At 43.3% G+C, this 20,030-nt stretch overlaps 1 protein-coding gene across 2 annotated transcripts; it reads left to right on the forward strand.

The window, feature by feature from the left end:
• The first annotated feature begins 949 nt into the window (after positions 1-949).
• LOC137793864 (voltage-dependent L-type calcium channel subunit beta-4-like) lies at positions 950-19,975 on the forward strand. 2 transcript variants are annotated; one of them, XM_068590263.1, is made up of 14 exons: positions 950-1,159; positions 2,523-2,606; positions 7,490-7,660; positions 7,804-7,926; positions 8,061-8,188; positions 9,960-10,036; positions 10,506-10,525; positions 11,813-11,893; positions 12,971-13,029; positions 13,424-13,533; positions 13,703-13,854; positions 15,081-15,176; positions 15,509-15,697; positions 15,876-19,975. In XM_068590263.1, the coding sequence occupies exons 1-14, from the start codon at positions 1,097-1,099 to the stop codon at positions 16,137-16,139; spliced, it is 1,617 nt and encodes a 538-aa protein (XP_068446364.1). In that variant the 5' UTR covers positions 950-1,096; the 3' UTR covers positions 16,140-19,975. The 2 variants fall into 2 exon arrangements, with proteins under 2 accessions (XP_068446364.1, XP_068446365.1); XM_068590264.1 differs by lacking the exons at positions 950-1,159; positions 2,523-2,606 and adding an exon at positions 4,176-4,724.
• The last annotated feature ends 55 nt before the right edge of the window (positions 19,976-20,030 follow it).

A 20,030-nucleotide genomic window follows, 5' to 3' on the forward strand; every position in this document is an offset into this window, starting at 1 on the left:
TGAGTCATTTTATTAGCCACAAAAATAGAGTGTTCCCAAGATGTCTGTCTGTACAATCAGACATCATCTCAGTGATCTCAAACCAAGTTTAAAAAAAGGATTGGAAGGAAGTGCTGGGGACTGATGAAGTGAACGCTTTGGCCACACTCACGAACAGTGTCTCTGGGGAAGAATAGGATTCAGATAAAAGCATTTCTGGGCAATTATTGAGCAATGGGATGGATCTATCACGCCTTGTGTGTCTGCCAGTGCCGCGGGAAGAACTGTGCATGTATAGAGAGAAGAATACATTCTGACGAATATCCTGGTTTGGGTAGAACATCAGTTAAATGGTTTCAGAATAATATAAATATCTAAAAAAAAAAAAGATATCATGGACTACATTAATGAATTGAAGAGAACGATTTCGCAAAGTTTTATAACCTGTGGTCAGGGCTTAAAATGCTGGAGCTAACTGCCTGTTTATGAACTTGTAGCATTCAGAGTGGAAGAGATGAGAGGAAAGCATAATCCTAATTGAATTATTATGCTGGTAATAATAAGCTCACAACACGTTTAATAGTGGCTCTTTTTCTTGTGAATCACTCCATATATTTGGCTTTAAAAATAACTCAGATGACTAATTATTTGATTTGATAAAAGGTAATGAAAGGTCAGAGGCATGGTCGTAGCAAAACGTGTCTGACCTGTACCATCATACCGTATTGCATGCTGGGTACGTTTGTATTCTTCCAATAAATGACAGGTGTGTGACTAAACAGTGTCATTAAAGTATATTGTTGATTATGATAATTACTCACTATGTCTAAAATAGTTACCATGTGACTCGTTAAGACACTAATTTTACCCCCTCCCCCCCCCAGGATTTCTAAAATAGTTCCGTCCATCACTCAGGCGCAGCTGTCTTTGAGTGGCTCGCGCGGCAGCAGTTGGCGTGACCAGCCTCCGAGCGCGCGCCGGCAGGAACACACCGGAACACACCGGAACACGTGCACTGCAGTGTGGTGTGAAGCTGGAGCAGGCAGCCCGGAACCCGACACCTCTCCGCTGGACCGGACCGGAGCAGCCAGCCCTCTGGACCGATGTCCTGGCCGAAATGTCCCGACACATCTACATACGGAACAAGATAGGCGAGGGCATCCAGGCGCCCATCTTTCAGGTGAGCTGCTCCATGTTGAGACGCTTTTCACTGGGAAACGACAATACAGTGCCACTACTTTAGCTTATGTATTGTATGTACATTATATATATCACCTAAAAAGTTGTATTAATAAGTTGTCCATACTGTGACTATTATGTGTTATCGTCAAGGATAAATATGTTGATTTCTATCACATGTATTACAGTGTAGTATTACAAGTATTGCAGTGTAGTATTACAGAGATTGTCTGTATAGTGCAGGGAACAAGAGGATAAAAGGAAGCTGTCAGAAGTTAATTGGTTTGACCTTTTTGACATGTATTATGTACATTTGTATCAGGACTAATAAAAGATTATCATATCTTATAAGGTTGTTTTTTATGATCTAGTAATATGATAATGAGAGAGTCTTAATAATGATTACTAGATGTTCCAAAAAGTTTGATTTAGTCTATATTTGTCCTTCAGTACAAGATATGATTCCATTTAAAAGAAAAACCATGTTGTACTATTAATCATTTTGATCATATCTCCATCTAGCTGTTTTTTAACTTCAAAACCAGCACCATAGTTTGCTTTAGCGAGCAATATCAGTTGACATTTTATTGAAATGTAATGCTGCTAGGTGTACCACATTAATACCAAATATGACAGAATATTTCAAAAATGTTTTCTTTGAGAATTTAAATGTTGTTCGAGGTGAAAAATGTGTAAACCTGTCAGAAGGGAATGTATCTTCCCGAGTTAGATGACTGATACGATACATCGCTTCTCCTCCGCTTGATTGATCACAGGAGGCTACAGGATGATATTAATAGCAGCGTATTCATAGACATAGCCAACTTTATCCTTTATATCTCTTCTTGCTTTTTGCTGTTGGCTTGAATTGAGAGAGACAGATAGAGATGGTGACCTAGATTAATGGCCCGTTTTTTTTAAAATAAATTCAGGGAAGTAGGTTTACTTTTCAACAGTGACATTGTCATTAACTCTGGAGACTTGAACATAAATGGAGCAAATCACTGGCAGATAATTAATTTCGCTCCCTGGAGATTAACTGGTTATATTTGGACTTTTGGAGAAGACAAAGAGAGAGAGAGAGAGAGAGAGAGAGAGAGAGAGAGAGAGAGAGAGAGAGAGAGAGAGAGAGAGAGAGAAAGTCAGGAGGTAAGTAGGCAAAGAACACATATGATGCAAAAGCATCCAGCATAAGCCACATTTGGTTGTGTTACATGTGTTTTCTGTGTGCTGTGACATTGTGTATTAGCTTGATGGGGTTTTATGAAACACACATAATATTAAAAACAGATGTATCAGATGGAGAGCCGTCGATTAAAAAGGGTTTTCCGCTGGTATTACATCTTGTTTTATTTTACATTCAGGTGAATCGAGGAACTTATTCCAGGAGGAGCCGCCTCAAGAGGTCAGATGGCAGCACCACCTCCACCAGTTTCATCCTCAGACAGGTACTGAAAGGCAGAGAACAACCCGGGTGTAGACTCAGTCACGTATGGTTCACCTTTTTGTGCACATGGTTTCTGGTTGAAGGCGTCCTGTGGAGTGTGTGTGGCTGTTTTGGTGAGCGCGGCACAACCTCGGGGCGACTGCAGAGGGCGGTAATCTGCTTCCAGTAGAAGCTGAAGTAAAAAGAGCAGTGAGATTTGTCCCACATGAAGCACGAGTTTCCCCCTGGTAGGTGGGCTTCCCTCTACAACAATGGAAAAAAGCACATTCATAGTCATATTCCTGTCAATACAAAAGATTCTGCATCTAAGTCTTATACACATTTATCGCCAGGTTATCTCTTTGTTTTAATTTTTTGTTAAATTGCAATTTAAAACACTGTCCTTAATATTACAATCAGTAAGTGTCATGATATATATGGGTCTGTAAACAAATTAGATTTTAGACTTATTTATGTCATAAATAGCAATTATTATCCTCAGTTTTTGCCCAGCTCATATGCAGATGTTCATCCACAATAAATTGAAGTTTTACCAGCTACTAATGGACCTCACTCGTATTTGGAACGGCTGATGTTTGTAATTGTGCTTTACAATAATTTTCCACGTTGCTGGGGATCATATCTCGTAGCGTTATTTGTTGATATCTTTCCCCTCATATTTGAGAACGTGCGGACAGCCCTCATGTAATGAAATATAATACATCAAACTATTTTGGGCCTATTGAATTGCAATTATTCTAGTAATGCATGGATCCATAAAATTCCTTATAATCTACTGCATTGTCGTCAAAAAAGATGGATGTCTACGATTGAATGGGATGATATCCGTTTTTCCGTCGCCTCAATGTCAACGATGCATAAGATTAAACTTCTCATTACCTTGGATATAAGAAGTGTAAAGATAAAACGGACAATATATTGTATTTAATTCAAGAATGAGAACAAACCCAAGAATCTCACCTGTTGTTAGATACGACCGTTCAATAGTCGGTATTCTTTGAGGGTTTGATACCCAGTACTATGAAGAATTCAGTGTTTCTCCACCAGAATAGTTACCTGTATAAATGAAATATGAAAAATTCAAATAACGAAACGTTTAGGTCAGGTGTGCAAGGTGCAATTTGGTCTCGATGTTTCTGAAATGCTGGCCCTGGACCAAAATGGTGCCATTTACTGACACTTTTTTTTAGTTTTCCACTTTAGTAGTATAGAAATGTCTCTTGATTTGATTCCAAAGTGGAGATAAGCTGCCATTTCTATCATGCATGGGTCCACTGTGTCAGTCCACGAGACCTCCTCCCGTTACACAAACCAGAGCCAGGTTCAATGTGTTGCTCTCCGTGGAGGATGAATACGCTGAGTGAGGATGAGCTTTGACGGGGAAATGGAGGATGCTGCTCCCCTCTTTTGCTCCCCCATCCCCCTCCCCCGGTCCCCGCTACCTCCCCGCACTAAAAAAAAAAAAGGGAAAAAAAATCAAGGAGAGCGCTCATCCAAGCTGAGTGGACGGCCAGCCAGCCAATCAGCTCCCTGCACATTAGCTCTGTCATCAGGCTCGGATATTGAGGAAGGATCCACTGCTCTGCTGCTGCCGCTGCTGCTGCCGCCGCCTCTGCTGCTCGTTGTGTACATGTATATGTGTGTGTCTGGTTAGGTGTGTGCATGCGTGTGTATGCCTGTGTGTATGTGTGTGTGTGTGCGCGCACGCGTGTGTGTGTGTGTGTGTGTGTGTAAGCCAGATGAAATGAAATGCCAGGATTGGGCTACCTCCAGGGAGAGCCTCTCCATCCTATAATGTGAGCCAGCCAGCAGCACTGTGAGATCAGGGAGAAGCTGCATCCATCAAGCAACGGGCCTCCGGTGGACCAGGCGTGATCCAACAGGAGGGGACATTTTTTTACATTTTTTTTTATATTATTCTCCTCTGCTGTGGAGAGAAGGGATTGTCGTCATCCCCCCATCCATCCTTTTTTTTTTTCTTCTTCTCTGTGGTGCCCCCTCCTCCCTCCTTTGCCTCCACTCTCATTTTTCCCCCTCATTCTTCTAGAGGCGCTCGTTGGAATATCAAACCTCCATGTATGACAATTTGTACCTGCATGGATTTGAAGACTCGGAGGCGGTGAGTGTGGAAATCTGCTTTTGCGGTCTCTCGCTGTGTGTTTATTGATGAAAGTGGCTCAGCTGTACACACACACACACACACACACACACACACACACACACACACACACACACACATAAGAGGCCTTTGATGGGTTAGCCAACGGTACAGTGTAGCGTGATCGTGGGCTATGCTTGGCTGGAAGGGGGTTGGGTGGGTGGGTGTTGTTGGTGTGTTTGAAGGGTGGGGGTGCACATTAGGCAGATGGCTTCTAACATGTGACATTCACACAGTTATGAATGCATGTCTCCATATCTGGATGTGCGCGTGATGTGTGCTTTATGTGCCGTATATGTGGCTGATAGCAGCCTATACGCCCGTAAGACCACCGGAGCCATTTAGTGTTCATCTCTACCTCTCGGAGACGGAGCGAGCAGGGATTCAAAGAGGAAGATGGAAAGATGTTAATCACCTACTTCTCCCCTGAGGCCCCGTTACACGGTCATATCAAAAATGAGAAATCCTCATTTGTCACATTTCTGCATTTATCACTTAAAAATATATAAAATGCAGCAGGGTATTTTTTCATCTGACCGCGCGACTGCGTGATGTATAGGTTCTCTGCCGAGGCTCGGAGGAACATGCATCGTGATGTCATTAAGTGGATTCTGATGTCGATGAGTCACATGCTGAAGCTACTCCATTGGATAGTAGCTCGGATGCCACAGTGCAACCTCCAAGCTTCCACACAGACGCACAAACCGATGCTCAGAAGGACTTGTTTGTGTTGGATTGAAGGGTTTCTAAAAATACATGAACTATTGGAGGGTACTTGGAACAGGAAGCTGTTGTATTTATGAGTTATATTTGTGACTGTGAAACGTGTCGTCCAGCAGCATCTCTTACATGCGAGAGGCGGATTATGAAAAGACTAAGATGTCCTCACTTTTGGTCCCTATATGGGTTAAACCATGAACACATTGCATCCTACAATTCCCATAATGCAACTAAGTATCATTTTCTCTCAGATCCTCTCTGCTTGCCAAATAGCAACACTTCTCAAAATCGACTTTCCCAGTTTGTCATGCAGGCCTTTTGTAAAAAAAAATATCATCTCTAGTTTAGATAACGACATCATCAGAGCTCATTTTCTTGGATTTAACAAAGGCACAAAAAAAACATAATACAACAGTTTCCACAGACCAGCATAAAAGGAATGTCTATTTTGATAATCAGCATCTTCACCTGTTTAGAGTGATGCATCTTTCTCTCTGTGACTAGTTCATTCTTAGCTGTTGTACAAAAGACCCACGAAGCTTAATCTTTTCTAAAATTAAGAAACCATTGGAGTTGCTCAAATGTGCCACTTTGTGATTGGATGCACGCGGTGAAGAGCAGGGCGCTGAAGTCAGACCTCGCTGCTGCTAGCTTGTGAAAAAGAAAAGTGCTTCGCTGTGATGACTGGATTGATTGATCTACTTGAGCCTAATGGTCTCTTTTAATTGGATCATCATTAGTGTCCGATTGTTTCGATCAACGCAGCAGAAGGAAGCGCTTGGTCCAGTCATGTCCCGGCAAAAAAAACGCGTTGCATTACTGGAATCGTGGCTGAGTGGCAGGTTGACTACTGCAAGGCTAGCACGACTCTGTGCTCTGAAGGGATAGCGAACAAAAGACGCAAAATACCACCACAGGTATCCTTATTTCACAGATAGTGTCCAGTTATTTCTGCTGCTATAACATTGCTCATGCTTAACATCGATTTATCAGATTTTTCAAGTTACACGATCCATCTCGACTACATTCATGTAGTTTTAAAAGGCCCTGAAAGTATCATGCAAGTAGCTAAACTTATTCAAATAAATAAATATATATACTTTGTAAAAGAAACAGCAACATCAAGGATCCAACTTTCTGGCATTTAAAGCCGTTAATGTTCTGCGTGTCGGTGTACCTGAACATGGCGTACTTGTGTTGTTGGTGACATTCTCCAAAAATGAAGCCCAAATTAGAATAGGCAAGTCAAATAACAGCCAGTCTGTATGAATAAAGGCCTGGAATAAAAGGTTTCACCAAACACGTCTCTTTTCTTCGTATACAGGCTGTTTGATAGGAAAAGAAAATGAATACAAGGAAACAAAGCCATGAAATAGAACAAAACAATTAGACTAAAGTCAGATAGTGTCTCGTGTGGCATGACTTTGCTTTACTATTTTGAGTTACATGTCATTATTGTGACTTTCTATTTTATCATTCTGACTTTGTCCATAAAACTAAACGTCCCGGATCAAAAGATGCAGAATCCGGTCCGTCTCTTCCTGGGAGCAGCGGTCCAAGTCGTCACTACCCAGAATTGTCTGGATGTGTGAGATCGGCTGCGTGAGGCCACACAAACTGCTGACGGCACAGGAATGGAAATTCCACTTTGTCTGAGATGCTGCTGGCAGTCGGCTCTTTTCTGCATCATCCATTTCACCTGTTCAGCATTCAGAGTGCCGAGCCACCCAGAACTTAAAGACAGCCAATTGTCCCATAAAGAAGCTTTTTTCCTAAGTGGACCTCATTATGCTTTGCAGTTCGGGGATGAAGCGACAGTACATCCTCCTTTTATAACCTAAGCGCTTGTGTGCTTTTGTCTTTTCACACAGGCAATTAGGATCGTTGTGTCCACACCTTTTTCTGACTTTTAGTCCAGTGTCTCGCTGAATGGACCCGATTAGGAGCAGAGTTTGTATCCCGGCCGTACACCTCCGAGTAACCCGCTACGTGGTCTCTATCCGCAGGGCTCAGCTGATTCATACACTAGCAGACCATCAGACTCAGATGTCTCTCTGGAGGAGGAGCGGGAGGTGCCGGCCCAGGTCCAGAGCCAGAGCCCAAGCCAGAGCCAAGGACCGGGACAGAGCCGCCAGGAGAGGGAGCAGCAGGCCACCATTCAACTGGAGAGAGCCAAGGTGGCCAACCTGTGACACTTTGCCAAGTCATTCTGCCGCCAGTTCATGTCTTTGCAGCAAATACCAATGAGAAGTGGCTGATGGATATTCTAAGTGGAGCCGTGTGTATTATCTACCACTCACTGCGTGTTTCCGCCCACCAGACCAAACCAGTGGCCTTTGCTGTGAGGACCAACGTCAGCTATTGTGGCGCACTGGATGAGGATGTTCCAGTTCCAGCCACGGCCATCTCCTTTGACGCCAAGGATTTCCTCCACATAAAAGAGGTACATGCATACTTTTTTAATCAAATATGCCCCCCCACCCTCCCTGTTGTCTCAGTTTATATCTATCGAATAGATTTGATTTGAAAGGTTCCTCATGAGCTTTTGTCCCTCCTCTTTTGTGTTGCGGCGCGCAGAAGTTCAACAACGACTGGTGGATCGGTCGGTTAGTGAAAGAGGGCTGTGAGATCGGCTTCATCCCCAGCCCTCTGAAGCTCGAGAACATCCGGCTCCAGCAGGAGCAAAAGAAAGGACGTGTCCAAGGGTAAGTAACAGATGAATATCTCCCCGTTTGTCCCATAAACTAGCAGCAGATGGTCCCACCGTAGTTAATGTGAACACCAAACATTTGTATTGGAGGTAATTGCTGTGCATTATTTATTTTTTTGTAATTGGGAATGTGGTACAACAAACTGTTCAAAACATTGAAAGGGGCTGACCTTGACCCGCTGACTGACCTTGACCCTCCATTCCTTTCTTTGCCTTGGTTTCCATCTCAATGCTGAAGATTTATACTCCAACAACCCTCTGGAGCCTCCATGCTGTTTGATGTTGCTGTCCATACAACACAACTTAACATCCCATACAGGAGCGTAGCGTCGGCCCAGCAGCTCTCTGTAAAGCTCGACATGATTTATTTTGACTCCTGACCGTTTACTCGATGACTTCTTCTCATGCTGACTGCACGAGTAACAGTTTCAGTAGCTGCAATTAGCGGCTCTATAGGCCTCGGCGTTTACACGCGTGTGCGTAATGTGTCTGGAAGGTCCTGTCGTCCAGAGTTTGGACAGTAACGCACATGCGCTCCCCCCAGACTCGTTGTTGAGTTTAATACTGATCTCAAAAGACTGCAGGGCCCCAGCGCTTCACTTGCGGGCCCAGCTTCCTCACAGACGAGGAGAGACATTTAAACCTCGTTAACCGGGACGACGCCAAAGTGTCACGGAAAAACAGCGTGTGAGGTGTGCTGCCTTCCACAGGTGTTGGAAAGTTTGAAATTTAAGAAATAGATACATTGAAAAGCCCCAAGGGTCAAATTTGGAGTTCCAGTTGAAAAAGAAAAACGGTAAAAGTAAAAATGGAGAGAGGGAAACGAACAAGACTGCTTGTTTTTAGGATTATTTGTTGCTCCTCAACATTTTTTTATAGACTTATTATACACACTGTTGCATACAAATGTGTTTTACTCAATTCTGCACTTTTTTTGTATGACCTAATTTCTCAAGTTAAGCGTCTTTGAATATTTTGAAAAGCGCTCCATGAATAAATCATTTTTCTTCATCAATTTCCTTTAAGTGTGAAATGATCCTGTTGAATGAAACAACCCACTACTGGTGTAGTTGGTATTGATTGCAAATGTTGTACTCAAAGATTCAGGACTACTGGACTGACGATTTCGCTTATTAATGCTTCAGGTTGTGGAGGACTCGGCAGTATTTGTGTTTCCCGAACACATGACACATAGTCAAACGTTGGTTGCAATGTGCAGCTGTAAAAAATAAACTCTGCAGACAACGATTGCAGTTCTGTTAATGAAGCCGGTGTTTCGTCCTCCGCTTGAGATCACAGCTGTTGGCCTCAGTTGCTGCACATTTTTCCTCCTCCAAATGGTAATTTTAACCTCTGGATTTTGGTCAGCTGTAAATTTCAGACCTCCAACTTCAGTATGGAACTCAGCCATACCTACATTTGGCCTTTTTTTTTTACCACATGCTGCCCGCATTTTAAAGCCAACACAGGTCTCATGAATACACAAGGACCAATCAGGACACTCCTTGATTAAAAGCTCATATGCTCATATGTCAAAGTCAGTATTACCTTGAATATAACTGTACTTGTACGGACCGATGACATCAGGGGATTGATTGCCAAGTGAGAAAAAAATAGCTAAAACATTGAATGTTGTAGTAGCTTATCCTTACTGTGTTTCTTTTGTTTTTCTGTTTGTTTTCTTCTGCAGTCAATGCTCAGTGTAAGCCCACATTAATACCATGGTGTGTTTCTGTCTTTCTTTATCCCCTTCTTGTCTTTTCCAGTAAGTCTGGAGGGAACTCTTCTTCCAGTGTAGAGGATGAGGTTTCTGCCTCTATCCGGCCCCTTATATCCTCGGCAGGTGAGGACATCGGACAGGGGGAGAGGGCTGTTAGTAGCCAGCTGCCAGCTTAGAGCCCAGCTTCCTGAACCGCAACACCGTAGAGAGAATAAGACTAAACCCTTCCCATGTCTCTGCATAGAGCATAAGTTCACTGCGTAGAGTTGTTGGTACATTTTCCCATGATCCTCCTCTTCCTCCAGTTGAGGACTGCAGGCGTTCTGAGACTGGGGCTAACCACAGTGTGAACCCAACGACACGACTATGAGCTCCCCCTGCACTCGTGTGACTTTGTGAATATGACCTTAGGACAAGAGCAATACTCTGTACATGTGCATGATGTCGGTGATCCTTGTTAGGTTTCCTTTGTTAAGAATCACGATGAAAAGTTTCCTTTTTGTGGAGCACGTTTTGAACGTTTCGGAGATATTTTGGCGACGCCCCTCTATCGCGGCAGCTACTGACGACCGTCTTCTCTCCCCTCCTACAGGAAAGCAGAAACAGAAAGTGGTAAGTTGGTGACGGTAAAACCCACTCATTCACCATCACGAAATGACAGGAACCAGTAGCACTGGCAGGAAGTACCGGCCTCATGTCACATCACATAATGCTGCCGCCCTTCTGAAGTATACAGTGCCGAGTCATCAGCATCCCTGTGATGCCAAAGTACTGCAGTGTTATAACTGCGACTTCCTTTCCACGTGGTACTTTCCATCTTAGTACTTTTCATCAGGTTTTGGGGAAAGCAGGTGTTTTACAATTAGTTTAATTCATTCATCCTTATATGTTGGGATTATTGGTTTTCAGACAAAAATGTTCTATATGTAATCAATAAAAAGGAAAAGTTTGACATTCAGGGAAATTCACTCGCTTACTTTCTTGCCAAGAGAGAGGGGAAGATCGATACCGCTCTCATTTCTGAATGCAACTTCTTGGCTTAGTTTAGCGTAAAGACTGGAATCGGGGAGAAAACATCCTGCCTGCCTCGTTTTCTTTCAAAGTAAAACTAAGCTAAGCTAACAGGCTGTCGTACGCAGCATCACACTGACTGCACAGACGAGAGAAATCTGAGGAAAGCTTATGAAACACAAACAGGACTAAGTGCTGGGCAGAAAGGAAAGACTGAGATGTTTTGAGACTAAGATTATATTCTGGTCGCTAATTCAAGTAAATTGAAGTAAAAAATTAGAATAAGTTGCTCCAATGGGATTGAATCCTAAGTGAAAAACTCAAACCAGAACATTTTGAATCAATTATTTAAGTCAAAATATTATGTTTTTCATAATTAATACAGATAAAATAAAATATATCAATGTGATAGGTTTAGTGGTATTTAACATAATTCTTTTCAGTACTTCAACAATAAATATTCAACAATTTCACAGTTGGATATTCTGTAACTCATAAGGATGAGAACATACTTTCTCATGTAGTGAATGATAAAACAAAACTATTGTCAAATAAATGTGTTGAAAATAAAAAACAATCAGTTCATGAAGAAACTAATAATGTATAAATAATATCAGAATTACCATGAAACAAATCGGACACTTTGCAGGAGCCAATCACATCAATATGTTGTCAATTTAGCTTTTATTCTATTTCGTGGATTTCCAAGCTCTTTTGCAGCGCATAACACCATTTTAACACATCTGATTGCAATCCAAGGTCAGCTGACTCGGCCGTCCATCACAGCTGCTCTGAGTACTTTTTTCTTTTTTTTGGATGAATCTGCTGCTGCTGATTGAACCGTGTGTGTGTGTGTGTGTGTGTGTGTGTGTGTGTGTGTGTTACCAGACGGAGCACATCCCCCCGTACGATGTGGTGCCCTCCATGAGGCCCGTGGTGCTGGTGGGACCCTCGCTGAAGGGTTATGAGGTGAGCTGCCGATCCAAAAATCTACAACACCTTTTTTTTTTTTTCTTCTTCTTCTGCCGCTGACTCCATGGCCTTTGTTCACGCACTAAATATAGCAGATGATTCAGCGGCACCGAACGACACCCACAAAACAGAGATTATTAAATGTGCTGTTTACCAGCGCGAGAAAGGACAAGATTACTGAGCGGAGATGAGTCCTGTACGTCTTTCCCAGAGTCCCCCGAAATAGCTCGCTGTTGGCGCAGTTAATTGTGAGTGTGTCAGCGCCCACGTAACATCCTGATTGCAGACAGACTAACGAGGACACCAAGAGGTTATGTTGGAAATCCGCTGTGTGACGGGCAGATCGAGGCTTTAAATGCGTCCACTACGGTTTATGAATGTGTAGTTTACAAAGAACGCACAACATTGATGACGACGAGCTATTAATCCTAACTGGAGGAGGGTTCGATGAACTGATGCAGATTTTAGGATTTTTAAACTTGGAAGTCGTTCACGATGAAGACTGTGGAAGAGGAGCTTCAACGAAATATCAAAACAATACATTGGTGGCCTGTAAAAAAAAAACAATCAGCTGAAAGTCTCTAAAATGCTTCATAGAGCAGCCGGGAACTACAGAGACCCACAATTTATTGTTGATAAATACATATTTAAATATAGTTTACTGCTTTCTATTCATTTTTAAAGAATTAAAATCAAAAAAGAAGTACTCCTGATGAGCATTTGTATGTTAACGCTTTTAAAGTTACTTTCAATTTGTAATTAATATCCAATAAGCAGCTCTTCTGGTGTGAATTCATGTGAACCGCTTGACCTCTTTTCATTCATTGATGTTTCTGATCACGGGAGAAAACCGGTAAAGGGCGACGAGAAACGGGATTATTCTGAACTATAACGACGGTTTTTATTTAACCTCTTTTTCAATATTGTTCTGGTCAAGAAGATATGCAGCAAATCAGATTCAAACATAAAATGTAGATATTAAATCATGAGTGACATTTCTAATACAGTAATATTTCTTTCCAAAAACAACCCACAGCAATATCATTAACTTTTTTACACTGTTTTTCTCTGCAGGTTACAGACATGATGCAGAAAGCTCTGTTTGACTTCCTCAAGCACAGATTTGATGGCAGGTAAGACGAATGGGACATTTAAACAGGTTTAAAAAAGCAAAGAAATGAATTTGTCGTCTAAACTCTAAACCTAAATATCCTGTTGAACCTAAATTAATCAGCTTAGTGGTCCAAGAGGAAATATGTGAAACAGATATTTAGAAAAGAGCAAGAGACTACGATGTATTTATTCAACATGAAGATGGGCGTTGTGGAACAAAACATGTATTATACAGCAATACTTTATGTAATGTTGGACAAAATGTTTGCCAACCACAAGGAAATACTCGCAGCTAGTATTTTACCTCTAGCATACTGTCGACGAAGTACATTTTCTCTGAGAATCTGACAAACTCTTTGTAATGAATCCCTTTTATCCGGTTTAAAATGTTTGTTCTTTGTCGCCATCTCACAGGATATCCATCACACGGGTCACGGCAGACATATCATTAGCCAAGAGGTCCGTCCTCAACAACCCCAGTAAAAGAGCCATCATTGAAAGATCCAACACTCGCTCCAGCTTAGGTGAGACACCGGTCCTGCTGGGCTCAGTTTATTCTGCTTTAGCGACCTTTACAGTGAAGTCAAAAGAACCTCTCCAGAGCTTAAAGTGTTTCTAATGGGTGAGTTGTTTACCTCGTTTACGTGGAACTGTGCAAATGTCTAAATGCGCATTGTGTGTTTGTCTCATCAGCTGAGGTGCAGAGTGAAATTGAGAGGATCTTTGAGCTGGCCCGATCCCTGCAGCTGGTGGTGCTGGACGCCGACACCATCAACCACCCGGCCCAGCTCCTCAAGACCTCCCTGGCACCCATAATAGTTCACGTGAAAGTCTCCTCGCCAAAGGTACCGAGTGCGGCGAGGACGCCGCTAAACACGATCAGATCGACTCTCAGTGACGAGCTCAGTGGCAGGATCACGCGACACGGCTGGTTTTATTTAGTGTTTACCTGATTACAACGTCAAGCCTGGACTAAATACAGCTTGGCGTTAGAAAGATATAAACATGTGATACATAATCTCCACAGCTACTGTCCTACAGAGTCATTCAGTTGGTGGAGACAAACAACCAGAGCACCTAGACATGTTAAAGGTAACGGCCTCCATGTTGGGTTGATATTCACCCTCCACTGGTGTAGCAGCTCGGCACAAACGCACCGCTCCCACCGAAGCCAGCATGACATACTGTTCCTCAAACACACGCAGCGGCTTCAGCGGAGGCTCCGGTCTGCACCGAGGCGTCTTTGCATGGCGGAGTTCGTCTGCTGCACTTTCCTCCCTGTCCACCGGGGGGTCAGAGTATTTGGAGTACTCTCGCGAGCTCACCACCACAGATCAGTAACGACGCGTCTTCAAAAAGTTTGATTGAAAGCGTGCACTCGGTTTTTCCATGCAGTCACATCCCGCTCCGTGACTTGTGCACCACACCTCTCCACGCATGCAGCGGCATGCTCTTCTGCTCCGGAAAGCGGCGAAATCGCCTTTAAAACCAGAAGACTGGAGTTTAGAAATATGTCTGTTTGTCGCAATAAAAGTAGTCCAATTTTCAATATTTTGAGTTGATGGTGGACTCAACTAAATACCAGCCATGTGTTGTTTTTATACGGAGACTGTCAGGGTTGCTCAAATCCAGAAGAAATGCTGGAGGATGTGATCTCAGTCTCCTTCAGGCATGATGCGGACCAGTAAGACCGGTCCACAACCAATAGCACATTTTACCTTCATGTACAAAACAATTTTTTCTCCTCTATTTGGCTCTTTAAACAAAATGCAATAAGAACGGGAGTAAAAGACTCAATCAGGTCAATTTATTTCAGATATATCGTCCATAGAGGATAAAGACAGACTGGGTAGATGAACACGACTTTCTGCACTCGCAGTAACCTCCTCCGCTGTTTAACTTGTCACTTTCTTAGAAAACTGTCTCTCCTTGGTGCGCGAATCCGTTGGTTCTGGCTCCGGTCGTGAGACAACAGGAGTCCTGGGGGACCTGAAACGGTGCAGTCACGGCTGCAGTTCTTTCCGTCCTGTGTAACTGGAGCATCGTGTCCTTTTCCCGCCCCGCCATGCAGGTCCTGCAGAGGCTCGTCAAATCCAGAGGGAAGTCCCAGAGCAAACACCTGAACGTCCAGCTGGTGGCCGCTGACAAATTGGCCCAGTGTCCTCCAGTAAGTTGTGATGTACTGGCTCGTCACGGCGTGTTGGCCTCTTCTTTCTTCTGTGTTTTATGTTTCAAAATAAATGACTTGTTGGTATTTTTCTGACAAATGCCTCCCGTGCTCGCCAGACAATCTGACAAGGTCACACTGCGTCAACCAATCACAGCAGGGATCTGGTCAATCAGCACGTTTAAACGAACATATTCATGTACAGCACAACCCTGATATGACATAACGGTCTCCACGCTGCAGCACAATAAAACCTCGCATCCAATGTCAGCGTGGAGATCATCAGTAGCTTCATACCTGCCTTCCTCCCTCTGACCATCTGCCGCTCACAGGAAATGTTCGACATCATCCTGGACGAGAACCAGCTGGAGGACGCCTGCGAGCATCTCGCCGAATACCTCGAGGCCTACTGGAAGGCGACCCATACCTCGATGGCGACGCCCCTGAACCCCCTGCTGGGGCGCAACCTGGGCCCCACCACCCTCACCCCCGTATACCCCACCAGCATCTCTGGACTGCAGGTACTCGCTCACTATCTGCAGGACTGTTAGTCACTGATTTTGTTTGCTATTTATCTGTGTGAGGAGGTGACGAAGGTAAGAGAGAAACCCGGGACAACGGGAGCTCTTCTTTCAATGCAATCCATTCAAATTCCATCTTTTATTTTCATCTTTTTTGTCGTGTCCTTGTGATTTACAGCAGAGCCAAAGAATGCGACAGAGCAACCACACGGGCGACCACTCCACCCCCAACGAACGGCGCAACCTGATGACGTCCGACGAGAACTACCACAACGAGCGGGCGCACAAGGGACGCAACCGCATGTCGTCCGGCTCGCAGCACAGCCGAGAGCAGCAGGACCCCTACCAGGACTACCAGGACCCCTATCAGGATGCATACAAGCCACATCGCAATCGCAGTTCACCGGGCAGCTACAGCCATGACTCCCGGCACCGGCTCTGAGCCCACTCCTGTCACCGTCGGGGGCCCAAAGCGGCCCAGATTCCAAAATAAACGCTGCGCCAGAGCCAAGACGGTCCCAAATTGTACCTTTTTTTATTTATTTATTTATTTATTTTTTAGTTTGTTTTGGGTTTACGTTGATTTTGTTTTGTCAACCTGGCTATTTTTCTCTATAGAAGTCCAACAAAAATCACGTTCAGGTGTTTGTTTTTTTTAATCAAAGCTGCCGGTGGTCGACCTCCGTCAATCAACAGCGCGAGTAGTCCAGAGGTCCGGGAGGCCGGCGCTAACGAATACAGTAGAGTGAATTTCTCCCCCTCACCCTCCCCTCCCTCCCTCGTGTCACTGGGACCTTTTTGGGATTGTACTAACACGGAGCTCAGCAAGACGCGCGGCGCAGATTGTGCTCGCTGCCTGCGTCGGCGGACTTATTACGGATCGTGGTCAGATGGTGACGTTGCACGGGCCTCTAAGCGCCCCGGGACCCCGCACCAGCTCGGTGGGCGGGGCGGAAGGGGGTGGGGTTCACACAGACTGCTGAAGGCCGCTGACCCGACCCCCGGGCCATGTACAAACCCTCTCTCCATTTAGCTTACTGCATGCTGTTAGATGATCAACCTCCGCATCCACTTCATTGATATTTTGTACCTAGCGTTCTGGATCCTCTTATAACGTGGTGTAGATATACAGAGGTCCAATTTTCTAAGTCACGTGCTTGTGTGGAACGGCGTCGCTGGCGGGCTCGCGCAGGGTTGATATCTGACTGCTGGTTTTTTTGAAAACTGGTGCTTCACATTCCCAAACTATTTTGCTATTTCGGAAAGTCACTTTGAGCAAAGGCCAGCTTTTCTGTAGCATAGCTTTAGGATTTCATTTGGGCGAAAAAGGCCCTCAGGCCCATGCTGACGGCGCAGAGATCACTACACTGCTTCTGTTGTGTAACGGCGTGCACTTAGAGAGTTAGCGATGGCAGTAGCTGTGGCAGTCTGACAGTGAAAGACAATAGCAAAATGCGACTTGAGATGCCGTTTGATGTTGTCGAGACGTGGACCAGCGTACGAACCGATGCTGTGAGAAGCATAGGAGCCCTTTGGGGACGATCTCCCTGATATATCTGGCCCCGCCAGCGTGAAGAACAGTTTTTATTTTGATTTGAAACGACCGAGAAAGAGCATCTGCTGCTGAAACTGAAGGTTGTTTTTTTTTTCATTTATTAGCATTGAAATGGAAGCGGTGTAACGTTAAAACAAAGGTACAGATGGTGGTGAAGTCATGCGATTGGTTCATAGCCATTGAAGTTCCTCCCTGTGGTTTTAGGGGATCAAAGCATTAAACATGTGACATGGCGGGATCGGTTGCATCATGTTCATTCTCTGTGTAGCTGGCATGTTGTCCTGACTGCAGAGCATGTTCCCTCCAAACGTTGAATAGATCCTTACTGTAAGCAAGTTGATGTTTGTAGAAGTAAAGGGCACATCTCTCCAAAAAAAAAAGTTAAAAAAGACAAGAAAAAGATGGCCCAAATTACAGAAAAATGGTTTCTCTGGATGCGGTTTGTAACTCAGTACACTGAAAACTTGAAGTTTTGGTTTCTATCATTCAGAAAATTCGAGTTTCAGTGGATTGCATGACTCAAAAGTCAATTCTGGATGATGTGAGAAGGTAAATGTCAAACAGCCCTCTCAAAAATGTTCCTTCAGGATGACAAGAGTTTCTCTCTCGGTACTTTTGAAAGAAAGCTTCTAGTTCTTAAGACTTGTTGTCATTGTCATAATACACTGTACATATCTGATTACTTTAAGATATCAAATTATCTTGCGATGAAGAATGAATGATTTTATCTCCAGAGAAGCAGTTCCAGCCTTAAAACGGGCTTTAAATGGATAATTAAATGGAAAAGAGCACTTGCTTATTTTGTCTTGTGCTCACAGGACAAAAGTCTTCCGTAGTCTGTCCTCAGTACGCCACCTTTTGTTATCTTGAGATAATTAGATAGTTGTTTTTCTTAGCGGGACACAAATATAGTAATCATGAAAAAAAAGAACATAAGTTATCTGAAGAGTTTGTCATGTGGAGACAAATAATTTTTCTTTTGGATGGTTTCTGATGTTCAAGAGGGAACTTGAGTGAAGCGTGTGATCAGAGTCCTGCGTTCTTCCGGCAGTGTGTCTTTGTGTGACGGGAACACGTACTGTATAAAATATGAACAATCATCATCAGTCCATAAGGCTGAGTGCTTTTACTGGATGATTCTTTCTAATGCCACAAACATAATGCCAATAAATGATTAAAAAGAAAAGAAAATTTAGTCAATCAATCAATGTTTTGTTCCTTCCTTCATACCCACAACCATGAAAGACGCACTGCCAGGGAAATGTACTTTTTAAGGAAAGGAATTTGCGATTATTTTCCTTTTACGCTTTGTAGCAAACTCTGCATTTGAATCTTCTGAATGTACACGTCAACTGTGTCCTATATATTTGATTTTCCAGCCTGACACAGTTTGAAGGGGCCTCGTTTCTAAGGTCTAATTAGAGCAACTTTCACAGGAGAACATGGCAGAACTCCTAAAGTCTGACCCAGCGTTCAATACCGCGCACATGTTTTTCCCCTGGTGCAAAGCAGCTCTGAATTTATCCTCTAAATGCAACATAGGCTGTGACGGTATTTCTCTGATGGATCACTGTGTGTAGATGAGAGGAAAACTTGTATAGCACAAAAGCAAAGGTGTTTTTTTTTTTAGGAATAAGGGCACAGATACAAGTATAAACATGAGGATCAGTTGGTTTCTTTGGACTGAAACTGTGTGTGATGTGAGTGTTTACAAGCAGCCGTATCCGTCTCACTCTGCCCTCATAGCGTGAATCCCACTGGTTGGTTGAACAGGGAGACATTTTTCCATTCAAACTCTCACCAACCCACGTTGAGCTGGGCCGCTGGAGACAATCAGAAGGGATTTCCATCCCAGCATCCCTCTCTTAGTGAAGGCCCTAAAATGGTGAGAGACCATTTTAGGGCCTTGAGTCCTGGAACAAGATCAGAACAATATTATAACGCCACGCTCACGCTCAGATTATCTTAGAATAATCAGTCCTGGCTTTCGTTTACTTTGCTTTCACCTTTTATAGCCAAATTTTTGTCTCCAAATGAAACTCATCAGCCGACTAATTATTCGATTTTTCACGGATTAAAATCTCAAGGTGATCACAAAAATACAGAATTTATAGGGAGGATTTTATTTGGTTAAAGTGTAAAACAAAAGAGAAGAGAAAAAAAAAGAAAAAAACATTAAGCAAAAGATCAAATATGTATTCCAGTAGAAAAGTAATAGATGAATATTTGCTGGCGATTATTTTTATAACAAATAAATGTACATAATGTCTTTGAGAGATGCTATTTGCTGTATACATGTGCTGAAATGAGATGACGACGACCCGCGTGGGACACTTGGAACAGCAGCAAGGTCCAGTATACAAAGTTTCAGTGATGTGCAATACAAAACGGCATGCTGTTTTAAAATGAGGAACTTCATGTACTGTACTATGCAACCGCAAACTGTGTACATCGCTTCATGCTGTGGCTTCTCCACCCACCCTTCTCCAAGCAGCTTCATCTGGACTTTCAAGGGACTTTTGTGTTTTATGTTTTTTGTTTTTTTTTCTGTGGAAGATGAAAACCTAAGCGGCTAATGCGGTATTGCATGCATAATATACCATTCTAATTTATAAAAAGGAATTAAAGAAAAATACATGAAATTGGAGTTGATTGTGTTTAAGGCAAAGCTACAAGTGACTTAAAACATTTCTTTTTCCAAATAAAAGAGTCGTTCTAAAGTTGTCTACAATAACAATGTTGTTTTTGTACTCTTGGGTTTCAACAACATTCTCATGA

The sequence above is a fragment of the Clinocottus analis genome, unplaced genomic scaffold (assembly GCF_023055335.1).
Source record: "Clinocottus analis isolate CAN_PGR_092001 unplaced genomic scaffold, fCliAna1.0.p SCAF_24, whole genome shotgun sequence".
In the NCBI taxonomy this organism is placed as follows: Eukaryota; Metazoa; Chordata; class Actinopteri; order Perciformes; family Cottidae; genus Clinocottus; species Clinocottus analis.

Bases quoted from the DNA above. Each gene is read 5' to 3' on its own strand.
- LOC137793864 (XM_068590263.1), top strand. From the start codon at position 1,097: ATGTCCCGACACATCTACATACGGAACAAGATAGGCGAGGGCATCCAG. The intron at 7,927-8,060 runs GTACATGCATAC...TGCGGCGCGCAG, and splicing joins ATTTCCTCCACATAAAAGAG to AAGTTCAACAACGACTGGTG. The intron at 13,534-13,702 runs GTGAGACACCGG...TTGTCTCATCAG, and splicing joins CAACACTCGCTCCAGCTTAG to CTGAGGTGCAGAGTGAAATT.